This window comes from Carassius gibelio, chromosome B4 (assembly GCF_023724105.1).
Source record: "Carassius gibelio isolate Cgi1373 ecotype wild population from Czech Republic chromosome B4, carGib1.2-hapl.c, whole genome shotgun sequence".
In the NCBI taxonomy this organism is placed as follows: Eukaryota; Metazoa; Chordata; class Actinopteri; order Cypriniformes; family Cyprinidae; genus Carassius; species Carassius gibelio.
The window spans coordinates 12,277,720-12,292,451 of NC_068399.1; the positions used below are offsets into that span (position 1 = coordinate 12,277,720).

General features: G+C 37.1%; 1 protein-coding gene across 1 annotated transcript; it reads right to left on the reverse strand.

Annotated features, from left to right (window-relative positions):
- Window positions 1-360: 360 nt before the first annotated feature.
- On the reverse strand, window positions 361-13,125 carry LOC127956762 (inter-alpha-trypsin inhibitor heavy chain H5-like). Its single transcript, XM_052554943.1, has 14 exons — window positions 12,885-13,125; window positions 12,752-12,796; window positions 11,843-12,006; window positions 11,354-11,461; window positions 10,639-10,898; window positions 10,223-10,392; window positions 9,836-9,952; window positions 9,425-9,596; window positions 8,605-8,917; window positions 7,292-7,920; window positions 7,099-7,149; window positions 4,248-4,364; window positions 3,069-3,446; window positions 361-1,835 (listed from the first exon to the last, which is right to left on the reverse strand). Exons 1-14 carry the CDS (start codon window positions 13,002-13,004, stop codon window positions 1,528-1,530), a joined length of 2,952 nt encoding a protein of 983 aa, XP_052410903.1. The 5' UTR covers window positions 13,005-13,125; the 3' UTR covers window positions 361-1,527.
- Between the last annotated feature and the right edge of the window lie 1,607 nt (window positions 13,126-14,732).

Sequence of the window (14,732 nt, forward strand, 5' to 3'; positions counted from 1 at the left end):
AGAAAGCAGAGTCACGTCTCCAGACCTTTTATGTGAAGTATATTAATAACCACAGCCAACAAAGTCCTGTGTGACAAAGGGGCTCTAAGAGTAAAGCAAACTTGGGTAAGAACACCTGGAAGGGGTGGGTCCTGAAAACCATTTGACCCCAGTCTGATGACAGGGGCCAAACAGATCACTCTCAACCAGACATTAGTCGAGTCGGTCTCAATTTCTCAGCTGTTAACTTACGGATATAACACCCCTCTCAGAAAAAAGGTACTAAAGCTCTCACTGGGGCAGTACCAACTACCAACACTGGGGCTGTACTTTTAAGCTACTAATATGCACCCTTTAGGGGTAAATAAGGTACCAAAGGTGTATCTTTTGAAAGGGTACTGTGACAGTATTTATTTGTGCTGTTGAGGTTTGTTTAACATTAGCATTCATTCACTTTGCTAATAGTGACCCTTTCAATTTGCCACAATAATGACCAACTTTCTACGAAGGTAGGTTCTGTAAGTATTTCTCTACTTATTTATCTATTTAGACACCATATTTCAAGCAATTTAGCATTTGAAAAATACATACAATAAAAAAAAAACAAACAAAAAAAACAAACAAAAAAAAAACATTAGTAACGTGTTGAAATTATTTACCTTTAATAAACATCTGAAAGATTAGTAAATCAGAGGAATGCATGTCATTAAGATAACTGATAAGATGATTATTTCTACATTATGCATAACCAATAAATGGCATATCTATCTATCTATATATGTATATGTATACATACAAATATATATACATATATAAAAAGCTAATAATGACCAATAACAGATATTGTACCAATATGTCATACATCCCTAACAATAATTTCATTTTTTTATTTTAATTTATTTCTTGAACTGAAGCTGAATCAAAAGTTTGATTTTGTGTTTTTTTAAATAAAAATAAAATAATATTTCAAAATAATTATAGAGATCTTTATTGATTATCTATCTATCTATCTATCTATCTATCTATCTATCTATCTATCTATCTATCTATCTATCTATCTATCTATCTATCTATTGTATACTACTTTATCCTTTACTTTTTTGTTATTTACCAAAAAGAAAACAGCCTTATCCATTAGTACAATAAAAAAAAAAACACACACTTTTTTAAAAATACACTTAATACACTTTATTTTAAGGTGTCATTGTTACAGTGTAATAATGCATTTGAGTACTGAGTAATATTAATTAACTACATGTGCCTACTATATGATTAGGATTAACTTGCATGCAATTATGCATAAAATATTGTTATTATAATAGTAAGTAACTTGCAACAATGACACCTTAAAATAAAGTGTTACCAAACAGTCTTATTATATTAACTAAACATATACAATATATTTTCTTTTAGATTACTACAATAAACCTGTTCACACATTTCTGAATATAGATCATGTACTTAAAACGCTGCTCATGTTGTTTGTGTGAATATATCTGGGTCACGACCCATCAGTCCAGTAGAAGTATATGTGTGTGTGTGTTAGTCTCAGTGTGTGTTGGTTCCATTAGCCCAGTCTCCTGTGTCAAACAGATGGGACACCACGTAATCACTGTATTGTCCATCAATCAGTTTAGCCGCATTGTTTTTGGCAAACCAGCAGTCTACAGTCTGTTTTCCAGAGTAGATTTGCCTGCTCTTCTTAATGACAGTGACCGTGCGATCCTTCACCTTTAGGGCAGGGTAACTTGTTAGAGTGATATTTTTCCCTAGTGTTTCCTGTGTGCTGTTTTCTCCGGCCATGCTGACATTTCCAGGAAGCTGCGTCAATCCAATGTCTTCATACAGGAACTGGCCTGTAAGTACAAGAATGTATCTCTCATTTAATATGTAGAATTTGTAGACCTGTTCCAAAGTCTACTGCGCTTCCTATGCCTACATTTAGCTTTCATGTGCATGTTTGTGGAGAAAACATGGCCAAATTGACTGCTACAAACTTTTTCTGAGAAAAAAATGTGAAGAAACGTATTTAGTGTTAAACAGGGTTGTTTTTGAATGCCAGTGCTCGAAATAAAGCTATTTATTTAATTGATTCTATTGATGATTGCAGTTTTATAATTATAGGCCTATAATTCACTGTATAATAGACCAATTTAAAATACCTTTTTTAAAAACATTTTAATTTCTAAGTAAATAGCCTAATCTTTTGTTATTCTTCCGGAGCGTCAGTTATGCGGAAATTATTGCGTCGCAAATTTATTGTCATTTTAATTTCATAATAAAAATAACTTAATAATAATAGGCCTAATTAAATAGAAATGTAACATGAATACATTAATTGGAAATGCCAAATCCTCTTAATATTGACAATAATTGATGCTTTCGACAATATTTCACGCTGTCGTCAAACAAGATCATCGTCTTGGGGAGGTTATCGCACCACTAGACAGAAAGCACATTGCCTGTTAACGATTTTGGGTGCCTTGTTTAGTGCAGTGCCATTAAATTATATTTCTCACACTCTAAGCTCTTCTAAGATCTTGGCAGCGCGTCACTGCAGTAATCAAAAATAGGCAAAAAGGCGGGAGCTGTTTGCTGTAGCCACGCCCACCTAGCGCGACGGCGGTGACAGCAGCAGCAATCCACCTGTCACTCAAGTTGCCACGCCCTTAATTAAGCTGAACTTTAAAGCTTAATATTTTTAAGAAAGGCGTGACTTTCCAGAATGATTTGAAAAAAAAAATTCTTTCAAAGCTAGCTTGCTATTGCCAGCCTTTCCGAAATCACCTACTCTCTTAAAAAAACAAAATTCTTTATTGGCATCCATGGTTCTATGAAGAACCTTGAACATCCATTGAAACTTTCAAATTCAGAAAATGTTCTTTATAGTCGACAAAAGGTTCTCTAGGTTTTTAAAATGCTTTTCAAAATGGTTCTTTTGTTTCTTCTTGGTTCCCCTTTTGGAACCTTTATTTTTAAAAGTGCACTCTACTTTTAATTTAACTCCCTGCATATAGATCACCTCTGCTCAAGTTCCCGCAACATTACAACAAGATTTTAAAACATGTGTATGCACGCTTACTGCTTACCTAGCAACCCATGCGTATCCTTGCTCAATCCATTGCTGTTAGCGATGTAAAACCCCAGGTGGTCCCGCTGATAGGGTGCTGGGTTTTTGTAATGGTGGAATAAGATGACAAACTGGATAGTTCCTTGGATGGTCACTGTTACGTTTGTGTTAGCAATAATGACCACAGCCAGGTTTGCGGTTTCGACAGAAATGCTGGCGCTGGATGGAAGGATCATCCGGTCCCGGTCGTCCAGTATGACCTTTTGTGGGGTCACTTCAATGTAAGAACGGTGTGGTTTATTGGCTACTATAGTTATGGTGCTGAAATATGTCCTCTGTTCTTTATGACTGCCGGCTGGAGCAGGAGCTCCAATCAGTGCTCCGTTCACAGTCACGCCTAATGGGAACAAATACATACATATTCATGTAAAGGCTTCATATTAATAACATTTTATAAATATAAAGTATAAATTTAGTATGAAATGACAGTTTACACAATTTAAAATAATAATACAAATAAATATTAAATATCAGTTAAAATATGATAAATATGAAATGTAAAGTAATACATTCAGTTGCACTATTTTACAGTACGTGTACTAACATGTACTTATAGTGTACTTACTTACAGTGTATTTATCTAAGAAAGTTCTGGTAACACAAGGTAACTACAATAGGGTAGGGTTAGGTTTAGGGGTAGGTTCAGGGTTAGTACCTAGTTATTACATAGTTATTGTAATTACTATAATAAGTACAGTATGTACATGGGGAACAGGACTGTAAAATAAAGTGCTACCGAAAATTCTAGTTTGCATACCCTGAAGTTGTTCCAAACCTGTATGAATGTGTTTCAGCTGTTAAATACCAAAGAAACGTTTCGAATAATGTTAGTAATCAAACATTTGCTGGTAGCCATTGGAAGTCAATACTATGGAAGTCAATATCTACCGTCAACTGTTTGAGTAACAAAATTCTTCTAGGTAAATATATTTTGTGTTCTGCATAATTCAGGTTGGAAACAACTTAAGGGTGCATAAATGACACATATTTTCTTTTTTTGGGTGAACTGTCCTTTTAAATTGGCCAAGAATCGTCACTAATGCAAATATCAATAAACAGCTGAAAAAAAGTTGCAGTTTAATCCTGTAAAATACTCTGTAAATACTACACACACAAAAAGTGCATTCCAGTTGTTTACCTGAGTTTTTATGGTCAGTCACCAGTCTGAGAATGTGTCCTGGTTCTCCATTAATGTTGAAACACACTGTCAGTTTACTGTGAGGAACCTCCACCACAAAATGAGGGTCGCCATCAGCTAAAGACAGATAGATAGATAATGAATGAGACCGAAAATATGATTTAATCCATTTTGACTTGAATAAGGACCATTTGTAGAACATTGTGTGAATGTATTATACTTTTTCTTTCTAAAAGTTGTGGTTAAATACTTTGTTGTATGTAAGTAAATCAAATTATCCAAGCACATCGGTTATGTGCAGTATGAACAACCCCTGTGAATTCTCTCATTTAGCAAGTGTGATGTGTGGTTCCATCTTATGCAACATTTTATATGAGATCACAAATCATTCCAACAGAAAAGTGGCTTTTCAAAGCTTTCAGATTGAACTTGAATGGAAGCCATGTTTTATTCATCTGATGCATGCATCTAACAGATTTACCCCATTTAAAACTTGAAAAAGATTATTTGGATTACTGTAAACTATGTTTAACCCCTCATGCACAAACACGGACTGCATCAATGTACAGGTGCATCTCAATAAATTAGAATGTCATGGAAAAGTTCATTTATTTCAGTAATTCAAATCAATTTGTGAAACTTAAATTCAATGCACACAGACTGGAGTAGTTTAAGTCTTTGGTTCTTTTAATTGTGATGATTTTGGCTCACATTTAACAAAAATCCACCAATTCAGGATCTCAACAAATTCGAATATGGTGACATGCCAATCAGCTAATCAACTCAAAACACCTGAGCCATCAAAATTATCTCTCAGTTTGGTTCACTAGGCTACACAATCATGGGGAAGACCAGAAGACAATCATTGACACCCTTCACAAGGAGGGTAAGCCACAAACATTCATTGCCAAAGAAGCTGGCTGTATCCAAGCATGTTAACAGAAAGTTGAGTTGAAGGAAAAAGCATGGAAATAAAAGATTCACTATCAACCGAGAGAACTGCAGCCTTATGAGGGTTGTCAAGAAAAATAAATTCAAGAATATAAGTGAACTTCACAAGGAATGGACTGAGGCTGGGGTCATGGCATCAAGAGCCACCACACACAGACGTGTAAAGGAATTTGCTGAACCACAGACAGCGCCAGAGGTCCTAGAGTCTGGAGGAAGGGTGGAGAAGCTCATAGCCCAAATTTTTATTGAAGCTTCCACAGTCTGTGATGATTTAGGGTGCAATGTCATCTGTGTTGGTCTATTGTGTTTTTTGAAAACCAAAGTCACTGCACACGTTTACCAAGAAATTTTTGGAGCACTTCATGCTTCCTTCTGCTGACCAGCTTTTTGAAGATGCTGATTTCATTTTCCAGCAGGATCTGGCGCATGCCACACTGCCAAAAGCACCAAAAGTTGGTTAAATGACCATGGTGTTGGTGTGCTTGACTGGCCAGCAAACTCACCAGACCTGAACCCCAGAGAGAATCTATGGGCTATTGTCAAGAGGAAAATGAGAAACAAGAGACCAAAAAATGCAGATGAGCTGAAGGACACTGTCAAAGACACCTGGGCTTCCAGACCACCTCAGCAGTGCCACAAACTGATCACCTCTGACTGATCAGGCAGTAATTAAAGCAAAAGGAGCCCCTACCAAGTACTGAATACATGTACAGTTTTTATTTTTTGTTTATTGGTGTTATGAAGTATTTTATTTTGTTGAGATAGTTAATTGGTGGGTTTTTGTTAAATGTGAGCCAAAATCATCACTATGAAAAGAACCAAAGACTTAAACTACTTCAGTCTGTGTGCACTGAATTTATTTAATACATGAGTTTCACAATTTGAGTTGAATTACTGAAATTAACTTTCCCCGACATTCTAATTTATTGAGATGCACCTGTATTCTGATGTGCATATGACAAAATGCCAAACACACTAACATACTTGCTCCACAATATTAATGGTTGCCAGGGTGTTGCAGTGTTCTGAGTGCATTTTTATGAGTTTGTTGTGCTGTTTCTAGAGTGTTTGCTTACTGTCAAAAGCCTATACCTTCTTGTTTTATGCTGTTTTTTAGTTTTGTTTTATTTTGATTTGTTTTGCATCTTGTTAGCATTACTGGCACCTTTTACTTTGTTCTTCTAATTATATTTGTTAATATCACTATATATTTTTGTTTTTAGTCACTGCTTGTATTGTTTGTATCGATAGTTTGGCAATAGCGTGTGTGTTGTTATGCAGCTGTTTGTTTTCATATTGTTTTTTTGTAGCATTAGTGTTGCTTTTTACTTTTACTTTTATTTATCAATATCACTATATATACTTTTATGTTCACTGTTTGTATTGATGCTTTGGCATTATTTTGTGTTGCTATGTAGCTGTTTGTTTGTTTAACATTTAGTATTTTTAGCATCTGTGGCACCTTCTACTATTAATTATTACTTTTTTCTTTATTGTTTAATTAAACATTAATCTTTTTATTTTCTTGGTCACTGCTTGTATTGTTTGTATTGATGCTATGGCAGTATAGTGTGTGTAACAACCATGCCAATAAAGTATTCATATCCATAGTACAAAGAGTAAGCAATGAGTTATGCACTGATGCTCTGAAGTGTACTACTTAAGGGGTTTGTTGAAATCTTGCCTTTTTTCCCATCAACCCCCAAAGACAGGCATGTGAATTAGAGCCCATACATAACTGTCAGTAGCAATTAACTGTGCTCTGATGAGGCCCCTTTACCTGAACAGAACAAATTACAAGCCGCCCAGACGATGTGAACTGACAATACGGCCACTTTCAACTACACTCACTCACATTCGCACTGAAATGCAACACAGATGTAGAAAAATGTAAAAATACCGGATGTTTTGGATAAGATCACAGGTTTTTTGGCAGGTTTACTGACGCCACCTGGAGATAAATGGAAAACAGTGAAATCGTCATGGATCGTTTGAGTCGCCTTAATATTTTCAAGACCGATTGTGTAATGACAGTCATAACGATTCTAAATATGATCTAAAACAAATGTTTAACTTTATTTAAATAAACACACTTGTTGCCTTGGAGACTGCAGAAATCGGCTTGGGCGGTTGATTTCTGTGCAGGCTCTGGGGCGTTAAACTGTTGTTGTCTTCCAACAGCTGATTGGATGACTCAGCAGGGGGCGGAGCCTCGGTGGCCTCTGCCTCTTTCTGTGTCTGTGCTAAAGTTCCATCGACCAGCACTTGTGGCTTCTCCACTACCATTTGGGTGAGTGGCGTAAGGAAATTATACGTTAACGAAAGATTTGTAGCTTGTTGCATGTAATTTTCCCGCTCTGCGCTCGTCTGACTGCGCAGTCTTCCTTTTAGCCCGTCTTTAACGCTCAGGTATCCCCACAGTCGTTCCACGTAATCCCTCGCGTTTGGACCGGCCTCTGCTTCCGCTAGCCGCCGGTCAGTTTCCTGCTCTCGCTCGTGTATTGACACGTCTTTCTCCAGCACGATACTTCGCTCGCTGTTGCTGGCGGTAACCTGAACGTGCAGCAGATCTGAGCTGCGATTGGTCAGTTTTCCGGCTACAACGAGCTCGGAGCCATTGAAGTAGTTTGTGAAAAGGTTCTGGGTGATGTATTCCACAGCATCCTCAGAGTATTGCACCCGGATGTCAGATAACAGCGGAGTGCCGATCTCATCGTAGAACCTATAGAGAAATAGTAGGTAAAAGACAGACAGGAAAGAGGGGAGAACAGGAATAATAAGGTCACAGTGTTACACTGTTGCTTCAGATTGTGGGTTAATAAGTTATGCATTCTTTACCATAAACTTGTTGAACTTTTAGAGTGGGGCCCAATTGCTAAGCCTTGTGTAAAGATTTGTCTTCCAATTTCAACTTTTGACCTTTATCCTTGCCTTGTTTTTGTTTTTTTTGGGGGGTGGTCACAAAATGCCACACGTGCTGTCATACTTGCCTCATATTATGAATATTTGCCCGGGTGTTGCTATGCAGTTGTTTTGAGTCTTTAAGTGCATTGCTATATGGTTGTCAGGGTGTTCTGAGACGTTGCTAGGGAATTGCTAAATGTTTTCTAGGGTGTTTACAAAATAGCCTACCTATTTTTTTTTTTTTCCAGCGAGCATTAACTTATGGCCCTGTTCCTCTGATTTAGATCAACTGATAACACTTTAAAATAATAGTTTATTTTTACTTTTTAGTCAGTTTTGAAGCTTCATGATGTTAAAAATAATCACTAGGACATTCTGCTAAACTTCTCCTTTTGTGTTTCACAAAAATAGTGAAGTCTTAAGGGATTAGAAGGTTGAGTATATACGATGACAAAATATTTATTTTTGCCTGAGTTACACTTTAACTGGTTCATAGGCTCACCCTTTGAGCATGACACTGGCATCTGCATCCTCTGGGATTCTCCTCATGGTTCCACAGTTCTCCAGGGACATCCTCTCCAAGAGCCTGTAGTCCACGTCATCACCCATCCCAATGGTGAAGAGGCAGAACTTCTCCTGCACTGCTGCTTTGGTGTTGCCAATGATGACCGGGCTCTGAACCACACCAACGGTGGGCCGCCCATCGGTCAGGAAGATTATGAGTGACACGCTGTTGTGATGGGACTCTTCTTTGCTGGAGAGGTAGTCACGGAGTAAGGCCGAGCCTGTCTGAATGCCACCATTGATGTCAGTGCCTGAGAGCATTTTAAATTAAAGAGGAAATGAGTTCAACAAAAAAATTTTACTCTCATTATTTAATTATTCTCATGTCGTTCCAAATCAATATACTAGCAGTTAACAGTAACAATGTTGGTCAAGCATCTATCTATATTGTATTGAATACTATTATAGTACTTATTTTTTAAATTTAAGTTTTCATGTTAAATGTAAAGTTTTAGTAATTTTGCTATGTGCTTTTTGTCATTTTTATTAGTTTTTTGTTTTCTTAAACATTTCTATGTTACCTTTATTTGTTATTTCTGGTTTAGTGATCATATTATTTCAAAGGTATTTATTTCAGCTAGTTGCCAGCTTTTCTTATTTTGGAAATGTATTTACTTTCATATTTATTTCAGTTGAAAACAACACATTGAGGGTTTTTTGTTCTTGTTTCTTTTCTTTCTTGTTTGATTTAAATGAGAATGAATTAGATGGTTTAAATGTGTAACAGGGTGTGTTTAGGAGTGTGTATGATTTTCTACCTCCAGTGGGTGAGATCATGTAGATGAACTTCTTGGCATCACGTATATTGTTGGGAGTGACTGGCACGAGTTTGCCCGCCTGCCACACACGGATGCGATTGGAAAAAGTGACAAAATTGAAGTGATCATTGGGCCGCAGCTCGCGTAGGATTGTGAACAGAGCTTCTTTGGTCTGCATGAGAGATATTAAAAGAGAACTGTTGAACTCTGTCATTCTGCTATGAGATGGGTGTATGCATGTGCATGTGTCCAGCTATGAGATCACAAGAACCAGCTGGAAAAAAACGGATCACAATATCATTCCCTCCTTCAGAGAATAACACACTACATCTCTGAAGACAGAAATGCTGTATATTCATTTTAGCACCATTCATCTGAGTGTGGAGAACTGATTTCTTCAGTTTTATTTACCTGTCTGATTTTGGTTCCAACCATGGAAGCGCTGGTATCAATCACAAATACAACATTCTTTGACACGACAGGCAGGTCTTTGGGGGCAAAATAGTGTACAAAATGTCCATCTAGCACCTGAAAGAAAGCAGATACTTTGACAGCCATTTAATCTTTGTAAAGTGTGTGTACACGAGCGAGCAATGAGCTCAGTGTGCTGGAGGAGTCATCATTAGTCTGCAGTGACTTCATCACTTTCTGAATGGACTTCAAAAATTTTGGAAGCCAAGAGAAAACAACAAAAATGAAATGAAAAGTAAGACAAAAAAGCTAAATAACTTACATTTCAGAGATAAAAGTGCATGTTAATAATACAATAAAATATTGTGAGTATGAGTGTATGTATACCTGTATATCGCCAATGCCAATTTCTCTCTCTACATCATAGCGCACCACAAATTCTCCCAGCATGCCGTTGGTCGCAATCCTGGCCTGCTGGACAATGTTGGGAGTGAAGTGGATCTTGCAGAAGGTTTCATTTTGCTTGACTACTGTGGGAACTGGTGGTCCTACTTTACCTGGATGTAAACAAATGATCATATACCATTTTACTTTTTGACAACTTTAAATAACCTGCTGTAGTTTTATTTATGTTTTATTAATAGGTCTTTAAAAACAGACAAAAGTGGAATAAACGGAACTAGTGCCATATATCTTGCAGTTTTGGAAGCTCAATGTTGTAAAATAGTCTAATATTTGAAACCAAACCAGTGACAGCACATCTACATGCACACTCAAGAATCAAATTGGATTCGGCTGGTTACCATCTGCTTTCCCATTGCCATTGGAAGATTGAGTTTTGCCATTTCGTAGGGGTAAGACTTCAAGGTACGTAATGCGAGAGTGCTCGACTATAGTAACTCCCACGCTGAGTCTGCTGACCAATTGCATTGGCCGCACACTAGTCACGTGCTCATAATGTCCCAATCGTCTCTGAAGCAGCTCTTCATAGGTCAGGAGGAACACAGCGCGGTTGCGTCCAGGGATGGTGACTTCCATTCGAAACACCTCCATCTCACCCTCACTGACACAGGAAAGAAGAAAACATTACTCTGGAAATCTTGCCAAATGATCCGTCACGAGGTTTGCCAAACCATATTTAAATACAGCCGATCTTTGAGAGAAAATATATCTCCAGTTTCTCATCATCTTTCATATTTCTTGTTCACTCACTTACAAGCTAATTAAATACACGTGTTAGAATTTACACAATAAAAGGCTCAAAACTTTGCAACAGGTAATAACGCAATGAAAGCACGTCTTGAATTCTCAGGCTTGCCACAAGGGGTGCTATAGTGAGTATAAGGACGTATATAGTCTTCTTCAGTGGTCACTTCATACTTTCAGTACAACTGTAGTCATGGCAGAGCCACAGTTTGAAAAGAATCTTGCTGAGCAGGAAATAATTATAACTAGCTACATGAATAATCACGTTCAAATTAATGGCACAAACATTTGAGGGTAACTCGCTATCTTCACCTCTGCTCTGATGTGTTCTTGTTCTTCTTGCCATTGTTTTCTCCACCTTCCTTCTTCGTCTTCTCTTTGGCCTTCACCTGGCTTGGAAATACTCGTCCGCCCACAATCCTTTGTCACCATACCAACAGTATGAAATGAGAATTGTCATTAATGCCATAGAAACAACAACATTTTACCAAAAATACAGTATTTCTGTTGGTTAATGAGAATCTGAACTCTCTCAGACCCTTCAATAACCTCTCTCAAGATATAAACACAGTACTGGAGTCTTTTAACAACTTACCCATTAACAGCCCAATTGAAAGTGCAAAACGTAGTAGCCTATATCATAGTCCTTGTGGGTATCCATTCTCACAAGGTTTTTTTCAAAGACCATTGAATGTACTTTCAGGAGACATTTCTATTGCTCAAGTTAAAAAAACGATTTCTAAATTCTCGAAATCAAATATTTGTGGTATTTGCCTATGGTTTGTATATGTTCACACTTACATGGTAAAGTTGGAGATGAATGCAGCGGTGGGGATGTGGAACTGAAAGACCCCCTGAGTAGCAGCCGAGTGTCTGTTGAGCATGCTACACGACACCGCAGTGAAAGCATAGCGGGAAATGATGGTGGTCTGGACGGACAACTCCTGAATGTGAGGTTTAGTTTCCTGGCAGACAGAAGCAAGTTATGACCATAATTAAAATATACATGAATATTTAGAATACTCGTCATAAAATCATGCGTGATGAAGCCAAGTGGTTTGTGCTAATCTGGGTTCCTGACCAAATAATTGTTTGGTCAAGTCCTCACAAAAAATCTTCCAAATTCCGCTAAAATAACTATGGTAGATAAGCTGTGGTCCAGAAATTGATGGGGCTTGTTGTCCTACCATATGGGGTACGTTTTCACAAGCTAACCTCAGGCTTTTCAAAACTGAACTGACTTAATAATGACACTATATTGTCTTCTTCAGCAGGGCTACTTATAGCTGAATTGAACTTCTTTCATAATTAATAAACTTTACACAATTATTGAAATGAACTGAACAAACACTGAACTGACTTGAATAATGACACAATTAGAGCTTACAGCAGAATTTGGATTTGTCTCATATTTGATGCAATCTACCTCATGAATTCATTAATCCCCCCTCCCTCCCCCCATTTACAGCAAAACTTAAACAGTAAAATAATCATGAAACAAGTGTTCATGAAATCAATATCAAAGTTTAAGACACACAAGCGCGTGCTATAACACTCTCCATCAACAAACAGCAAGACTGAAGTGTTCAGAACTGCGTATGAAATTTTAAATGCAGTGTTCTTAAAGTCTTAAAGTGGCTATTATCTTGACTGTTGCAGTCACTAAATCCTAAAACCCCGACGGAGAGCGCGGGTTTCGCGCGTCTTTACCTTCGTCAGAAGCGTTTTCACCTGCCGCGCGACTCTGAGAGGAGCCTTAAGACAAACACAAGACTGGTCAGATACTAGATGTGACTATAATCAAGATGACATTTTCATATTTGAAATTCAAGGAGAATCCTACCGCATTTGGATCCACGTCAGAGATCGTGTATTCTTCAAATGCAACATCTGACAATTCAGTATCCTCGGTTTGGCACCGAAAAACCGGACACAAAAACAAGACGAGGACTATGAGTAGCATCTTAGGATGTGATGGGCTATATCCCGCACTGGCTGCTCTCTGGAGTGAGAGGCTCGAGTGTACTTCAGGGGTCCCGGAGTGTGAACAGGGCAGTTATTGCATGCGTCCCACCCATCCGAAGTGTTTGGGAGGGAGCTCCGGTGATTTTGGTGTCTAGACGCTTCACACTCACGAGATTGGCCCCTGTTTTATCTTCTGAAGCAATCTGTGCAAATGAATAATCCGGGTAGTTTAGTTAAAACGAGCTGGCATTGCACATAAAGATTTGTCTCCGTCCCATTTCGTCTTTATTAGATAACTTTCATAATCAATTAATAGGCCATGTTTCACTCTGATTTGAGTGTTTAAATGTAACTCGGTAGTCGCGAAGTTTTTGGCTACTTTTACCAACAAATGTTCTCTTTTTAAGATAGAGTAGGATTTAGTGCTGAGTAGGCTTAGTAACTCAGAATATTAGGGTATAGGTTATAAGCTTGCATATTTGAATGAATGTCCTATGTTAATTATATCATACTTCCATCAACTTCATTGGCAGTGTTCAAATTCAAGTATTTGGTGATGCTGTTGGCAGAATTGTAGCCTACCCTTGTAGGCCCCCTGTCGGAGCTCCAGCGCAACAACTGAGCAACCCACAATTCAAGAGTCATTCAATAAGCAAACGTTCTTTATAGCGGGAAAACGTTCTTCAGATTATTAAAAAGTTCTTTTAAACTCAGAATTTCACGCCAACTTAATTTTCTAACGTGAATTTTCTGTCTTCTCTGCCATCTACAGGACTGACGGATGATTGCGAATAAGGTACAGGATCCTGTCTGACTGGACATCTGCACATCTGAGGCGAGTAAGATCTCCAGTGCCACAGTAACAGATAGTGATTCTGCCTTATTTAGAAATTTTTTTTTCCTTAGAGACCGTTTACAAGATCAAATAAATATAAACCTAAAATCAAATGTGTTACACATTTAAAATTATTACATCAAATATATATGACAATGACAAATAAGCAAAGTGTAGACACATGGATTCACTCATGGTCATCCAGATAATGATATAATATCCTAAACAGAAACAAATGCAGTCTATTTTTTATTTCTGTCTTTTTTTTCTTTTTTCTTCCTGAAAATGGAAAAACATGATGAATAACGATCTAGTAGAAAATAACCAGAACGTTTTCCTTTTTTTTCTTCTTTTTTTACAGTGTGTAGGAACCAGAATAAAAGAGAATAAATAACCTTGTGTTCAGAACAACCACAGACATGCCCTTATTTTCTGGTGATTGGGCAATATTCTGGGTAATATTAACAAATTAACCATTCAATTGACCTATATGGCTTTGATAAATATTTTATATAACAAATTTTTGTGGTCACTCTCACAAAAAAAAAGAAAAAAAATTCTATCATCATCAAAAAAGAAAAAAAAGAAAACAATGAAGCCTACGTTTTTAAGACTATATGTGTTTATTAATTAATTCGATTTGAGCGTGCACAGATTCTCATTGTAACGCCATTGCTATGATAAAATACTAAATTTAATCCTCTTTTCAATTATTCAGTTACTCAATTATTATTATTTTTTCTTTTATTAACACAAATGCAACTTTTTCATTTGTAAATAAAGAAACAAAAAACAAAACAAAAAATATGTGGTAGAGAAAATGTGCTTGATGTTAATGAAAATAATGTGAATGACCGTAATAACAATGTTGCTCTGAAAACATTTGAAACA

Bases quoted from the DNA above. Each gene is read 5' to 3' on its own strand.
- LOC127956762 (XM_052554943.1), bottom strand. From the start codon at position 13,004: ATGCTACTCATAGTCCTCGTCTTGTTTTTGTGTCCGGTTTTTCGGTGC. The intron at 12,797-12,884 runs GTAGGATTCTCC...GTTTGTCTTAAG, and splicing joins CTGACGTGGATCCAAATGCG to GCTCCTCTCAGAGTCGCGCG. The intron at 10,899-11,353 runs GTGAAGATAGCG...TTCCTGTGTCAG, and splicing joins AAGAACACATCAGAGCAGAG to TGAGGGTGAGATGGAGGTGT.